Source organism: Narcine bancroftii, chromosome 2, assembly GCF_036971445.1.
Source record: "Narcine bancroftii isolate sNarBan1 chromosome 2, sNarBan1.hap1, whole genome shotgun sequence".
In the NCBI taxonomy this organism is placed as follows: Eukaryota; Metazoa; Chordata; class Chondrichthyes; order Torpediniformes; family Narcinidae; genus Narcine; species Narcine bancroftii.
Window position 1 is genome coordinate 188,002,388 of NC_091470.1, and position 15,346 is coordinate 188,017,733.

The 15,346-nt window shown below is 48.1% G+C and overlaps 1 protein-coding gene across 4 annotated transcripts in view; it reads right to left on the reverse strand.

Annotated features, from left to right (window-relative positions):
* The window catches only part of LOC138754797 (uncharacterized), a 79,318-nt gene that overhangs the window by 16,547 nt on the left and 47,425 nt on the right, over positions 1-15,346 (reverse strand). For 3 of the 4 annotated variants that reach the window (XM_069919619.1, XM_069919617.1, XM_069919618.1), the window contains 7 exons: positions 12,416-12,537; positions 8,896-9,044; positions 5,905-5,946; positions 3,507-3,539; positions 3,125-3,157; positions 1,680-1,751; positions 953-994 (listed from right to left, as the gene is read on the reverse strand). In XM_069919619.1, coding sequence (XP_069775720.1) covers positions 953-994; positions 1,680-1,751; positions 3,125-3,157; positions 3,507-3,539; positions 5,905-5,946; positions 8,896-9,044; positions 12,416-12,537 — 493 coding nt within the window. The remainder of the gene's footprint in view (positions 1-952; positions 995-1,679; positions 1,752-3,124; positions 3,158-3,506; positions 3,540-5,904; positions 5,947-8,895; positions 9,045-12,415; positions 12,538-15,346) is intronic. The other variant, XM_069919620.1, reaches the window with a different exon arrangement.

A 15,346-nucleotide genomic window follows, 5' to 3' on the forward strand; every position in this document is an offset into this window, starting at 1 on the left:
AGGGTCATCACCAACTTTGGTGAACGGGCTCTCTTCTCCACAATGGCTCCCTGTTTCTTCATGAAGGTAAGGCCTTCTCCTTTCTCTTCCGGCGTCTTTTCTTTTTTTCCCATTGTTTTTACTTTTTCCTTCTTGGGTGCCATTTTCTTTCTTTTCTCCACAACTATATCTTTTATTTGTTATGTTTTGTGTTTCTTGAACTTTGTGTTTTCTTCACTTTATTTCTTCTTTTCTGGAGAGGGCTGGTATTCTCCTACCGGCCACTACACCATCATGTGACTCCTCAAAGTATAAATGACCGAAACTATTTGTGATATAATCTCTGATAACTTGGTGGCGCCTAGAGGGACTTCTGATCCTCACCATCCAAAAGTTCCCACCCCTCCCTTAGTATGAGCCCCAAACCTCCACTACAGCCCCTTTTACCTTGTTGAAGGGCTCAAGCCCGAAACATCGGTAATGTATCTTTATCTTTGCTTCATAAAGGACAGAGTTTGACCTGCTGAGTTTCTCCAGCATCGTGTTTTTGCAACATCCCCTTTAGTTCATTTACTGCAGTGGTTTCCCACCTTTTTCTTCCCATTCACATCCCACTTTAAGTCATCCCTAGACCATCGCTGCTCTGTAAGGGATTACTTCAGGTGATACGTGAGTGGGAATGGAAGATTGAGAATCACTGGTCTAGACCCAATTGTTACTGAAATATTTAGCTTGAGAATAATTGTCATTGGCGCATTTCCTTTGGAGATGATACCACGCACATAACGAGTCAATTAGGGACAATTAAAACAGTGTTTATCAAACATTTTCTTTCCACCCACATCCCACCTGAAGCAATCCCTTACTAATCACTGACATACTCTGGCATAGGGATAACTTCAGGTGGGACGTGAGTGGAAATAAAGTGGTTGAAAGCCACTGATTTACACAGACTATTTCAGTTATCACTTACCGCCGTAAAAGTTCTCTTTTCTTCCGTTCTTCGAATGGGCCCCTGTTCCGTGTGAAGAAGATGAACCATTAGAGGTCTGTGGTGCAAAGGGAGATCCACAGATACATGGAGCGGTGATAGCGTACAGTACAACATGGACAGACAGAAACAACAGGAGGGGACGCCTTTCAGTCCTGAAAGCTCTCAACAAAATCTGGGGACTAAACGGTTCAAATAATCCTGTCACACAGCAATAGAGTTCAAGGCTGCCTGGTCAAAGGAGAAGATTGGAGATGTGAAGGGTGACCTGAACGAAAGAGGGGGCAAATTTCATCAGCAGGACTGACTGAGAATGGATCAGTTGCGGATGTCCTGGAAAAGGAATCTCTCTCTCCAAAAACCAGCAAGAACCCTCCTAAGTGGTGACCATCTGCCTGTTAGGCACCAGAGATTGGTGAACTTTGTTAATGCTAACTTCTGTCCACAGTACTAGAATTGCCTGCAACAAGTGAGATTGGACAGTGTGCCAAAGAACTTTTCAAACCTTAAATAGACATTACACACATCTGTGCTTAGTGTTAGAGGAGGGATTAAGTAGTTAGGTAGGTTAAGTAATAAGTTAAACTTTAATAATGTTTTCTTGTTCAATTATAATTATAAACAACTTTTGTTTAAGTAACCCTGTGTTGTGGTGCATATCTATAGCTGCTGGTTTTTGGAGTCCTCTCTGCTTCATAACAATACTCACTCCGACGAGTCCTCGTCAAATTCAGAATCGCTCCCGTTCCACTCCGAGTCCTCATCAAATTCAGAACCGCTCCTGTTCCAGATTGAGACAAAGAATCAGATCCCTTCATTTTACAGATGAATTTCAATTTCTCCATCCCATGCCGAGTCCCACATCTTCAATGTCCCACTCGGTCAGTCCATATCCAACTCCCACATGTGAACCACGATCTTGCCCAGTGCCAAGGTTGGCATTTGTTTTATTTCATTACCAATAAAATATGCATCTATATTGCACCAAGAGGGGCTTCTGTCGATCGCCAGCACAGCGCTCCCCACCCCTCCGTTGATGGTCGGTACCTGTCATCCCCGAGAGCCACCAACTCCAGGACACCGCCTGGTAGCGTGACCAGACACCCATTCATTCGACATCAGATAGCACCAGGGTTCCGGCCCTGAGGCCAAACACATTATGGGGGGATTGCAACGTGGATCCTCGGGTCTTGGACAGAACCAGGGAGGAGGTTTCGCTCACAGACCCAAGGACAGCCATGTCCAACGTTGGCTCACCTTGGAACGGCATCATCAGGAAAGGGGCTACGCCTCTCACCATCGCAGTCCTCTCACCCCTCCGTGAGGACGTCCCAACCCACACTTGAGTCATGAACCACCCCGATCTCCCACACACCTTTCCAATTCATACCGTGACAGAGTATTTAGAGGTGGTTTGGGAGGAATTGTTAGAGCAGCTTGCACACACACATATTAAAACAGAGAATTTTTGCATGACTTTTGCAGAGTGCTTTTTGCAGGAGGCAACAAATTTCCAGAATACAGCTAGCCTGGGAGAGCTTGTGATTTTTGCAGACAGAGGAGGAGAGTTTTGCTCTCAGAGAGGGAGGGTGTGAAACAGAGAGAGGAGACAGAAATCCATTCCAGAGGGACAATCTGGCAAGCTTTGAAAGGCTGCCTGGTCAAAGGAGAAGATTGGTGGTGTGAAGGGTGACCTGAAAGAAAGAGGATCATCAGGAGAACCCTGAAGGGGGCAAATTTCATCAGCGAGACTGATTGAGAAGGAATCAGTTGTGAATGTCCTGGAAAAGAAATCTCTCTCTCCGAAAACCAGCAAGAACCCTCCTGAATGGAAACCATTTGCCTATTAAGCACCAGAGACTGGTGAACTTTGTTAATGCTAACTTCTGTGCACAGTACTAGAATTGCCTGCAACAAGTGAGATTGGACAGTGTGCCAAAGAACTTTTCAACTCTTAAATGGACATTACACACACCTGTGCTTAGTGCAGGAAGGATTAAGTAGTTAGGTAGATTAAGTAATAAGTTAAACTTTAATAATGTTTTCTTGTTCAATTATAATTAAAAACAACTTTTGTTTAAATAACCCTGTGTTGTGGTGCATATCTATCGCTGCTGGTTTTTGGGATCCTCTCGGCTTCATAACAATACTCACTCCGACGAGTCCTCGTCAAATTCAGAACCGCTCCTGTTCCAGATTGAGACAAAGAATAAGATCCCTTCATTTTACAGATGAATTTCAATTTCTCCATCCCATGCCGAGTCCCACATCTGAACAATTCCTCAATGTCCCGCTCGGTCAATCCATTTCCAACTCCCACGTGTGAACCACGATCTTGCCCAGTGCCAAGGTCGGCGCCTATTTTATTTCATTACCACTAAAATATGCATCTATATTGCAGTGTCCCTTCTCTCGGCATCACCGAGAGGGGCTTCTGTCGATCGCCAGCACAGCGCTCGCCACCCCTCCGTTAGGACGAGTCCCAATCAACCCTAACCGCCGTGATCCCACACATAATGTTCCAATTCATACTCACCCGGACTCCAGCTGGTTAGATGAAGACAGGCTCCTGTTCCAGAAAGAGACAGGGAATCAGGGACCTTCCTTTCACACTTACAGTCACATTAATGTCTCCATCCCGCGTCCACCCCCACTCTTGAACCACTAGCCACCAAAACAAGCTGTGCCAAACATCAGCTCATCCCCCGTCCGGGCATTTTGCCGGCGTCAGGACTCAAGCGTCCAATTCAACAATGTCAGGGCGCACCTTCTCACTGTTCCAACCTGTCACAGACATACCTGTTACAACATTGTCTGTGCCATTGGTTCAGCTTTTCTTTCTCCACCCGCTGCTGGGCATTTCCAGCATTTCTTTGGTCTCCGATTTCTGCAGCACCGTCCTCGTCATCTCACAGTTTTAAATCCCACATCAGACTTCTTGTCAGACTACACACCTGACATCACATACAACCCTGAGATTCTTTTTTCCCGCGGGGGCAACAGAATTACCACTAATTGGTCGTTCAAAAATTAAACTGTACACAGCATAAACAAGTAAAGAAGTGTAAACATCACAAATGTAAACAAACTGACTGTGCAATACCGGGAGATCAAGAAAATCAATAAAGTGCACAAGAAGGAGTCATTAAATGAATCCCTGATCGAGTTTGTCATTGAGGAGTTTGATGGTGGAGGGGCAGCAGCTGTTCCTGAACCTGGTGGGTGCTAGTCTTGTGGCCCCTCCACCTCTTTCCTGATGGCAGCAGCGAGAACAGAACGTGTGCTGGGTGGTACAGGTCCTTGATGATTGGTGCTGCTCTCCGATGGCAGCGTTCACTGTAGGTGTACCCAATAGTGGGGATGTCCTGGGCAATGTCCACTAACATTTGCAGGGCTTTATGCTCAGGGGTATTGGTGGCCCCATCCCACACTATGGTGAAGCCGGTCAGCACACTTTCCATCACACCTTTCCAGAAATTTGCCAGGATTTCTAATGTCATACCGAACCTCTGCAAACTCCTGAGGAAGTAGAGGCGCTGACGTGCTTTCTTCATGATGCCATTGGTGTGTTGGGTCCAGGAAAGTTCCTCCCAGATGGAGATTCCCAAGAACTTAAATGTGCTCCCCCTCCCCACCTCTGATCCCCCAGTGATCACTGGATTGTAAACCTCTGGCTTTCCCTTCCTGAAACCAACAATCAGCTCCTTCGTTTCTGTGACTTTGAGTACAAGGTTGTTGTTGGGGCACCATTCAGCCTGGTTTTCAATCTCCATCCTGTATGCTGACCCATCCCCTTCCTTTATCCAACCCACTACCGTGGTTTGTCCCAGTTTCTTCATATCTTTCTGCACTCAGTAAAGCAGCAGCACCACATCCCCTGGTCAGGTCTCACCCTATCACAGGTATTCTCTTCCATCTCCCCTTCTTCCCCACACCATCACTGCACCTGGGGACCAACTTGTTTCCCCACGTCCCCACTCCCGATGAAGGTTCAGGGACCTGACCAGCCCATCTTTTTGCATTAGTGATGGATTCAGGTGGTCGTGCCATTGACTGATGTGAACACCGTGGATCTGTCCTGCAACCGTTTGCGCACCCTTGTCTCATTCTTAAATCCAACCGAGCAAATCACCTGTGGATATGGTCCCAAGCCCACTCCATCTCCCTGATGCAGTAAGACCCCCATCTCTGCAACCGATCTGGTGATTCTCTCCTGAACGCCCCTGTGTCAGCTATTTACACCTGTTCAGACTAGTCCATTACCATCCGACAAAGTGTAAATATCTGAAGCTATTTGTGATATATTCTCTGACATCTTGGTGGCACTTAGAGGGGCTTCTGATCCTCACCATCCAAGCATACCCACCCCTCCCTTAGGTTGAGCCCCCAACCTCAACTACAGCCCCTTTTACCTTGATGAAGGGCTCAAGCCCGAAACGTCGGTGATGTATCTTTACTCCATAAAGGACAGAGGTTGACCTGCTGAGTTTCTCCAGCATCGTGTTTTTGCAACATCCCCTTTAGTTCATTTGCTGCAGTGGTTTCCCACCTTTTTCTTCCCATTCACATCCCAGTTTAAGTCATCCCTAGGCCATCGCTGCTCTGTAAGAGATTACTTCAGGTGGTATGTGAGTGGGAAGGAAAGATTGAGAATTACTGGTCTAGATCTAATTGTTACTGAAATATTTTGCTTGAGAATAATTGTCATTGCCCCATTTCCTTTGGGGATATGATACCATGCACATAATGAGTCAATTAGGGACAATTAAAACAGTGTTTATCAAACGTTTTCTTTCCACCCACATCCCACCTGAAGCAATCCCTTACTAATCATTGACATCCTCTGGCAAAGGGATAACTTCAGGTGGGACGTGAGTGGAAAGAAAATCGTTGAAAGCCACTGATTTACACAGACCATTTCAGTTGTCACTTACCGCCGGAAAAGTTCTCTTTTCTTCCGTTCTTCAAACAGGCCCCTGTTCCGTGTGAAGAAGATGAACCATTAGAGGTCTGTGATGCAGAGGAAGATCCACAGATACACGGAGTGGTGTTGGCTCACGGTACAACATAGACAGACAGAGACAACAGGAGGGGACGCCTTTCAGTCCTGAAAGATCTCAACTATATCCAGGGACTAAACGGTTCAAATGATCCCGTCCCACAGCAATGGTGGGCAGGGGTGATGTGTTCCGAGGGGAATGGGGAAATGTTCCATCTGTTACTGAGGCAATAAGATGTGAGGTCGGACTAACATGAAGTCCTTGAACTGGGACGGAGGATGGTGCAGACGGAATATGAGGGGGTTTGCACTTGGGACTGAGGTGGGGGTGGGGGGTGAACACCGAGACCCGCAGCAGTGGGAACCCATCGGATGTGTTCCTGCCCTTCACAGTGGGAATCCAGCGCCGACCCCATGCAGTGGTGTTGTCCGCAAGCAGATAGATGGGTGGAGAAGCTGTGGGCAGCATCCCCATGGCTGCCCACCCACTGCACCATCCTGTCTGCCAATCAGGTACCCGCCCCCCAGCGCCAGTCTCATCGCCCTGATTAACAGTCCGCGGGATGGCCCGTGAGAAGTTGATGGTTGGGACCTGTCACCCCCGATAGCCACCGTCTCCAGGACACCACCTGGTAGTGCGGCCGGTCACCTATTCATTTTTTCCGGGGCAGATGGCGCCAGGTTTCCAGACATGCAGACAGGCTCCTGTTCCAGAATGAGGCAAGGGATCATGGACCTTCCTTTCACACTTAGTCACTTTAATGTCTCCATTCCACGCCTACCCCCAGTTATGCACTGTCAGACTGAGACCACCCGTAAATTGTTTGAAGAACACCTCATCTTCTGACTGAGCACCCACCAACCAGTTGCATTAACATCAACTTCTCCGTTTCTGTTAACCCCCCCTTCTTCCCCCTGTCACCTTTCCCCCCCTCAGACTGTCTGTCTGTGTCACACTCTCTCTCTCTCTCTCTGTCTCCCTCTCTGTCCCTCCCCTACTTTTCCCTCCCTCTTCTTTCCCAGAGCCAAAATCAATTCTCACCTTTCCTCTTACAATATCCAATGAACACCTTTGTCTGTTGGTCCGGACCCCTCTCCCTCCCAGTCTTCCCCCTTCTCTCTCTCGTCTTTAAACAACTGCCTGCTTTTTACTTTTACTTTGAAGAAGGTCTCAGGCCCGAAACGTCGGAGATGTATCTTTACCTTCTATGGACACTGTGAGACTGGCTGAGTTCCTGCAGCATTTTTACAGAAGTCCCCTTAAAACCAGGTCTAAAATACTTCAGTCGTTGCTTTGCGAAACATGTACAAGGATCCCAGGCAGAGAGTGAGTTCTTGTACAAGGACTGACGAACAGATTGTTCACTGAAAACTCAGCAGGTTCTTTATACCGTGAAGATGACCAGTGTTTCGGGTTGAGGTATAAGCAAAACGTGGGCAGGCGCCAGAGGTGGAGTAGGGGAGGAGCCCAGACCCACAGGAAGGAGGTAGTTGGTGGATAAGGGAGGGAGGGCACACAAGCAAACAGGGGAGTGGGGATGGCTCCTTGGATGGAGAGGGAAAGGGGCAGAGAGCTGGAGGAAAGAAGGGAGAGGGTTGGGGAGTAGAGGGAGAATGGGGAGTGGTCTAGCAGAAAATGGTGGAGTCGATGTTAACGCCACCCGGCTGTAGAGTTCCCAGACGGAATAATGTCAGTGCATGAGGCCATGAACGGAAAGGTCAGCATGGGAATGGGGTGTAGAATTAAATTGGTTGACTGCTGGGACATCCCTGTCATTGATGCAGACAGTGCAAAGGTGCTCAGTGAAGCGATTTTCCAGACTGAGTCCACTCTCGGATGTAGAGAAGGCCACAACGGGAGCACCAGATGCGGTAGGTGAACCCCCCCCCCTCCCCCCCGCAGATATACAAGTGAAGCGTTGCTTCGCTGGAATGACTGCTTGGGGCCCCGAATGGTGGTGAGGGAGGATGTGTGGCCCTTCCTGCGACCACACGGGAAGGTGCCAAGGGGGCGATTGGTGGGAGGGGATGAGTGGAAGAAGTAGTCACAGAGGGACCCGCCTCTAGGGAAGACCAAGAGGGCAAGGGGTCTGGTGTTGGGTTCGTTTTGTAGGTGACAGAAATGCACCTTCACCCCCTTCCCTCTCCATTCACAGAGTTATCCCCCTTCCCCCCCCTTATCCATCTACTATCTCTAGCCTATGGGTCTGTGCTCCTTCCCCTGCCTCTCTCACCTCCCCTCCCTCCACCATCTTCCTACATATTGCTCATTCATACCTCAAGCCCGAAACATCGGTTCTGAATCTTTATCATTGCTCTATCTTAACAAAGATGTTGTCTGGCTTACAACATCTCGGGTACAGAGAAAGATTAAGGAGACTGGGACTTTATTCATTGGAATGTAGACGGTTGAGGGGGGATTTGACAGAGGTATTTAAAATTATGAAGGGAATAAATAGATTAGACGTGAGTAGACTCTTTCCCCTGAGGGAAGGGGAGGTTGGAACAAGAGGGCAAAAGTTAAGGGTAAGGGGGCAAAACTTTAGGAGAAATGTTAGAGGATGCTTCTTCACTCAGAGAGGGGTGGCAGAATGGAATGATCTTCCAGAGGAGATAGTTGCGGGAGGGTCCTTTCTGTCATTTAAGAGAAGGTTAGATATGTACATGGATATGAGGGGGTTGGAGGGTTATGGACGGAGAGTCGGAGGAGGGAACTAGTGCAGTTGTTCAAGTGAACCGGGTCAGAGTCAGAGGGCCGACATGGCCTGTTTCCGCATTGTAAACTGTTATACGGTTATATAAAGGACATTGTTTGACCTGCTGAGTTTCTCCAGCACCGTGTTTTTTAGTTCAATCTCTGTGTCTGCAGATTCTCATATTTTACCCGGTTGTTCAGACTGACAACATTTGGAGGAGGATATTCTACCTCTTGCAGTTGGCAATGAAGAAGATCGAATTATTGAACTTGGCGTTTTCCTCAGTGAGTGTGCAGTTGAAGATATTTGCCTGGATCCTGGCATTTCCCTTGATCTCCTTGACAAACGCATTCATCCTGGAGAATCGTTTTATAAACACCTGAAAGAGCGAGGGGACACGAGAACCTCAGAACTGGGAACGGAAACTGGCCAGTTTTGCCCCTCTTGCTCGCTCTGCCAGTCATTGGGATCAAGGCTGACCGACTCTCAGAAATGCTGGAGAATCCACAGGAGGTAAAGATAAACAATGTAAAACACGAAGGTACTGTGATGGAATATTTGGAAATAATGTTGGGAGATAAATTGGTAAGATTAGTGTAGGTTACATACATACACACATTTTAAAACAGATCACATATCCACTATCCACAGTTCTTTGAAGAGGAACTGTGAATGCTATGCTTATTTCACAAGTAGGTGATAATTGAAATGATGTCATGAAATGAATGGACTATTGTCTTGGAAGAACAGACAGAGCCAGGTTGTCTGTATTGGACCTTTTTGTAGGGCATTTGACCTCGCTGCTAAGTGCTCACTCAGAGGTCATTGAGAGGTTCTTGTTTACCTAAAAACAACACATTGAGAGGTTCTTGTTTACCTAAAAACAACAGATTGACCAAAAGACAAACTCCTTTTGTTTGCTGGAGAAGGTCAGGGGTTTTACAAGTGAGAGCAAGAAGGACATGCTGCCTGGCGCAGAGAGAGAGAGAGAGAGAGAGAGAGAGGAGGGGGGGAGTCATGCATTGTGTATGACACAGAAAGCTGAAACAAGCCAGAAGCTGGTTGGAACCGAAACAGAAGCTCCAGAGTAGCGAATGGCTGGAAGTGCTATCTGTCTGATGTTTCTCTTGGAATAAGCAGAACAGAAAGGAACTCTGCAGTAGCCTGAAAGTAAGAGGTTATCATCTAGAGAACCCTGATGGGCAAGTTTCATCAGAAAGACATTGAAGTGACTAATGGTGGTACCTCAGTTGTGGAAATCCTGGAACAACACATATCTCTCTGCAAACCTACGAGAACCTTCCTGAGCGGTAAACATTTACCTTTCAAGCACCAAAGCCTGGTGAACTTTACACATGTCAAATTCTGTGCACAGTATAAGAATTGCCTGCAACTAGTGAACCTGGAAGAATGAGAAGTGAGATTGAACTGTGAACCAAAGAACTTTTCTTAAATTTACACACACATTACATATGCATGCACTTAGAAATTAGAAGGGGGTTAAGTTAGGTTAGTTAAGTTAATAGTGATAAGTTAAAGTTTAATTCTGTTTTCATGTTTAAAGATAATTAAAAACAACTTTTGTTTAAGTAACTACTTGTCATGGTGAATATCTATTGCTGCTGGGTTTTGGGATCTTTTGGACTCATGACACTTCTCTCGCTTGCTCTCCCAGTCATTGGGATCAAGGCTGACCGACTCAAAGAAATGCTGGAGAGTCCACAGGAGGTAAAGATAGATAAACTTTGTAAAACACGAAAGTCCGCAGACACTATGGTTGAAGTAAAAACACGATGCTGGAGAAACTCAGCAGGTCAAACAGTGTCCTTTATGTAGCAAAGATAAAGATTCATAGCCAATATTTCGGGCTTGAGCCCTTCGTCAATGTAGGCAGGGGCCCGAACAAAATAGTGGAGGAGCAGGGGGAGGAGGTAGGAAGTGCGTAAGGGAGGGAGGGCACAGCAGAAAACAGGGGAGGGGGGAATGGCTCTGTGAATGGAGAGGGAAGGAGGTGTGGAGAGTCGGAGAAAAGGAGACAAAGAGAATGGGAAGGGAGGGAGAATGGAGGGTAGGCCAGCAGAAACCGCAGACGTCGATGTTAATGCCATCCGGAGAGATTACTGAGGTGCTGTTCCTCCAATTTGTGGGTGGTCTTGGTGGGATAGTACATGAGGCCATGGATAGATGTGAGAGGGTGCTGAATTGAAAGTGGGAGATTCCTGTCACTGATGCAGACAGAGTGAAGGTGCTCTGCGAAGCCATCTCCATATTGTGTCCAGTCTGTATGGAAGGCCACAGCGGGACCTTTACTGGATGCAGAAGATAACTCTGACGATACACAGCCGAAGTGTTGCTGCACTTGTTTGGGGCCCCGAATGGTGGTGAGGGAGGAGGTGTGGCCTGTTTGTCCTGCTGGGTTTCTCTAATGCTGTGCTTTTATATACTGAATAACTGACTTTCAGGCCTGAGCCTTTCCTCAAGGGTAATACCTTAACCCTACAGCATTTTTTGTGCTTTGACGACAATCACAGCATCTGCAAATGTTCATGCTTAATTCGGCGACTGCTCGTCCCTCCCCCACACACCGGTCCTGTTCCCTGGTAATTTACCCCACAACAACAGGGGAGTGCAACCCCTCCCCTGCACCATGGCGGAGCATCCCTTCCAGATGAGGCAAATAGTCCACACTCACTTCATCCAACCTTGTCCCTCACGCTTGCCGCTGGAGATAGCCCCCCCCCCCCCTCCATGTTTGCGAGCCCAGTCCGTAGCCTTGTTGGGTGTTCTTGGGTGTTCTGCGGATTCCACGCGCTCAGTCTGACCCTGACCTCTTGGCTGCATTGTCATTCCCACTCCTCTCCCATTCCCACATTCCTTGTCTGTCATCAACTCTCTCTCTACTGACAAGAGTGAGGCCCAACACAAACTAGAGGAACAACATACAAGGAACATAGAACATTATGCCACAAGTACAGGCCCTTCAGCCCTCGATGTTGTGCCGACTCGTATATTCCTACCAAAGAAAGTACTAAACCTTCCCTACCCCGTAGCCCCCTATTTTTATTCCAACCCTGCGCCTGCTGTAAGCCGCTTTCAGGTGGCCAGAATACTCCGACGTAAAGCCGTCTATTCAACCTGAATGCGGCTGTTAGGAAGCCACCTGAAAATGGAAAACCTTGCCCCGAGGAGTACTTATTCAACCCTCCTCGGGGAGGGATATTCTCCACTTCCGAGCAGTCCCCCGAGGCACCTTAAAGCAGCAGCGGCTGCTAGGGAGCAGGCTTATGACATCGTGATGACGCCGACACTCTGAGACACTTTGGTGCGATTTTTGATAAACTGGAGACTCAGCATTTACCGGTACGGTCGCATTTTTCGGCACGTTAGAGACATTTCTCTTCTCTGCTCCAGGCCCCACCATGATCCTGCGTTCCTTTCTGCTTCAGCCTCAACGTGCTGCAAATGGCGTCATGACAGCGAGCGGGACTAAGGCAACAGTTGACAGGAGCCGATGTCCACTCCAAGGTGCCTCTCCTGCAGCCGGCCCTTTCAGGCGCCAGAACAGCACCTTCAGCGCTGCAACCTGAATGTCGATTCGAACACACCTGCGGCAGCTTCTGCAGGTGCATTCTCGGAGCGATTGCACCTGAAAGCAGCTTTAGAGACTTTTAAATGCCCCTAATGTCTGTGACCCTTGGCTTGGCTGCCTGAGGTAGCCCAGCGTCATCCCAGGCTTGAACCGTCACTTACTTGGTTGTCTATGGGTGCTGGAGGGTTTGCCTGAAGCTCCTTCGGAAGCAACAAGTGTAAGCTGACTTCACCGCCCTCAGTAACCGACTTGAGGAATTGTCCAGTACTTTGAAACCTTAGTCCTGAGGGAAAGGAAATCGGAACTTGATCAACAAATACATCGGAGAGCTCCAAGCTCTGCCCAACAGCTCTGCACGGATGGACGATCATCTGAAAAGTGAAGGCTGTCACCTTGACTTGGCGCCCAAAGCCAGAACAAGTTGTGTCACAGAAGCAGGACATCTGGGTTCAAAAACCGCATCTTTCCCACGGCTATCAGTCACCTGAACTTAGGAACATAGGAACATAGGAAGTAGGAACAGGAGTAGGCCAAAAATGGCCCATCGAGCCTGCTCCACCATTCAATACGATCATGGCTAATCTAATTTACCTCTTGGTAATTTTAATTTTAAAGAGCTGTTAAGCAGGTTAAACAACTGATTGATCCTTTGTCCTGATTAAGTTATTAAATATATAAAGACTGACTGAGTTAAGATTCATACATTTTATTTAATTTTTTGACATTTAGACATGGTAACAGGCCCATCCGGCCTACGAGCCTGTCCCACACCAATACACATATTAACCTACAAACCCCTCATATGTTTTTTGAATGGTGGGGGAGGAAACCGGAGCACCTGGAGGAAACCCACACAGACAACGCACAAACTCCTAACAGTTGGCGGCGGATTCGAACACAGGCCACCAGTGCTGTAATAGCATTAGGCTGGTAGGAGCAGAGAAATGCTGGAGGAACTCCTCAGAATATATTACCGACATTTCGGGCCTGAGCCCTTCCTCAAGTTATGAGGAAAAAGCAGGCAGGCTCCTGAATTAAAAGAAAGGGCAGGGGGTGCAGGACAGACCCACAGACCCATTGGATTTGGAAAGGTAAGTATTGATTGGGCAGGTGGACGGGGGTGGGGGGGCGGGGGGGGGGGGAGGTGGTGTTGGCTCTGTGAATGCAGATCTGGGTTAAAGGAGAACAGGGATAAGGGGTTAGAGAGAGAAACAAGACAGACAGACAGAGCTGGGGAAAGAAGACATAGGGAAAGATGGGGGGAGGGGCAAGTGAAACCAGAGTAGTCGATATTAATGCAATCCTGTTGGAGGGCGCCCAGACAGAAGTTGTTCCTCCAATTTGCGGGGGGGGGGGGTCCTCAGTCTGGCAGTGCATGAGACCATGGACAGGCACCGTCAGCAAGGGAATGGGTCAGGGGACTGAAATGTGTGTGTGATAGTACAGATTCTATCACCAATGTGTATATGTATAGATTGTAGTGTAGGATGACTGTGATTGGCTGAGAACATAGACACACCTACTGGCAGGTCTTAAAGGATTGCTCCTAGCCAGACCAGGTCATTCTGGACTGGTTGACCTACTTGTGATATGCTCCAGTCTTTTAGTTAAACCTTGGTTTGGATCAACAAGTCTTTGGTTCTTTCAACGCACTCTCCAGTGTTGTCACTGGGAGATCCCCCCACTATTGAGGTGGACAGAGCTGAGGTGCTCAATGAAGTGATCTGCCAGTCTGCATCCAGTCTGTCCGATGTAGAGGAGACCGCAGCGGGAGCACCGGATGCTGTAGACAATCCCTGCCAGATTCACAAGTGAAGTGTTGCTTCACCTGGAAGGACTGTTTGGGGCCCCGAATTGTGGTGAGGGAGGAGGTGTGGGTGCAAGTGGAGCATCTCCTGCGGTCGCAGGATTAGGCACCAAGGGGATGATTGGTGAGAGGGGAAGAGCACTGCACTAACCGCTACACTAATAGCTCAGTGGTTCGATCACTGGTCTTGTAAATCAGTTCGTTCCTTGCTGGGACCTCGTTTCTGTGAGGGGCGCTGGATAAAGTGGCAACTCTATCTGCTTTATGGTGGACTAAGTTAAATGCTTTCATGTTTGTTACAATACTAGCCTCTTTTAAACTGCAGCCCCTGGGTCGCCCTCTTGGGTCCCAGGTGTGATTAATGGGGCAAAGGTGCTGACATACCTTTTAAATTGCGGGGGGAAACGACCTGTTAAATTGCCAACCCGGTGATTTAAGGGGGATCTCACCCCCGCAATGACACGCCGTGCGCTCACCGAAAGTGCTGCCGGACGTTCGGATGCCGACTGCCCGGTGATGCACGCACGCAAGCCACAGGAATAAGTGGGTCACCCATTTTCGTTTTCAAATCGCCTGTGGATGCGACCTAGGTAAGTTTCACTTAGTTCCCCGATGGCCTCTGACGTGGGTCAGGGACCCGGTTGTATTCCGACGGGGTTGAACCGATCAGACCCTTTCTAACTGCCGCATAACTGGGGCGCTAACCAGGCGAGTTGCCCAATGGAACCCCATTTAACACAGCAGTTTGAAAGAGCCTATCTTTATCTACACTGTTATGACATCACAAAAGGAGGTCTGCATCATTACAAGACACTTTCCTGCACTATATAGTGAATATTTAATAACTCACTATCTCTTCAATGGTCAATTTTTAATTTAATTTACAGTTTTCTTTACAAGTACCTGTTTGGCTGCAGCAAAAAAAATGCCAGTGGATGTGTGCTTACACTGTCTAGGGCAATAAATCTATTATTTTTTTTATCATCGCTTGACAGCACCCCATCAACAATGGGCAGGCATCACAGGACTCCTGTTGCTGGTTCAATGTTGCAGCGGACAGAATCCCGGGTAAGAAAGAGGATTGGTCTTTAATGCACAGGCTGAGCCCTGAAGCAGGGCAAGCTGATGGCCTGTGCCCTACCACAGCCACTGTGGAGGAGATCAGCGGCAAAGCTAGTCTCCAGGGAACGCTGCCGTGGGAGAGCAGCAGCAATCGCCAAGGATCCCCACCACCCAGCACACCCTCTGTTCTTGCTGCTGCCATCAGGAAAAAGGTGTAGGTGCC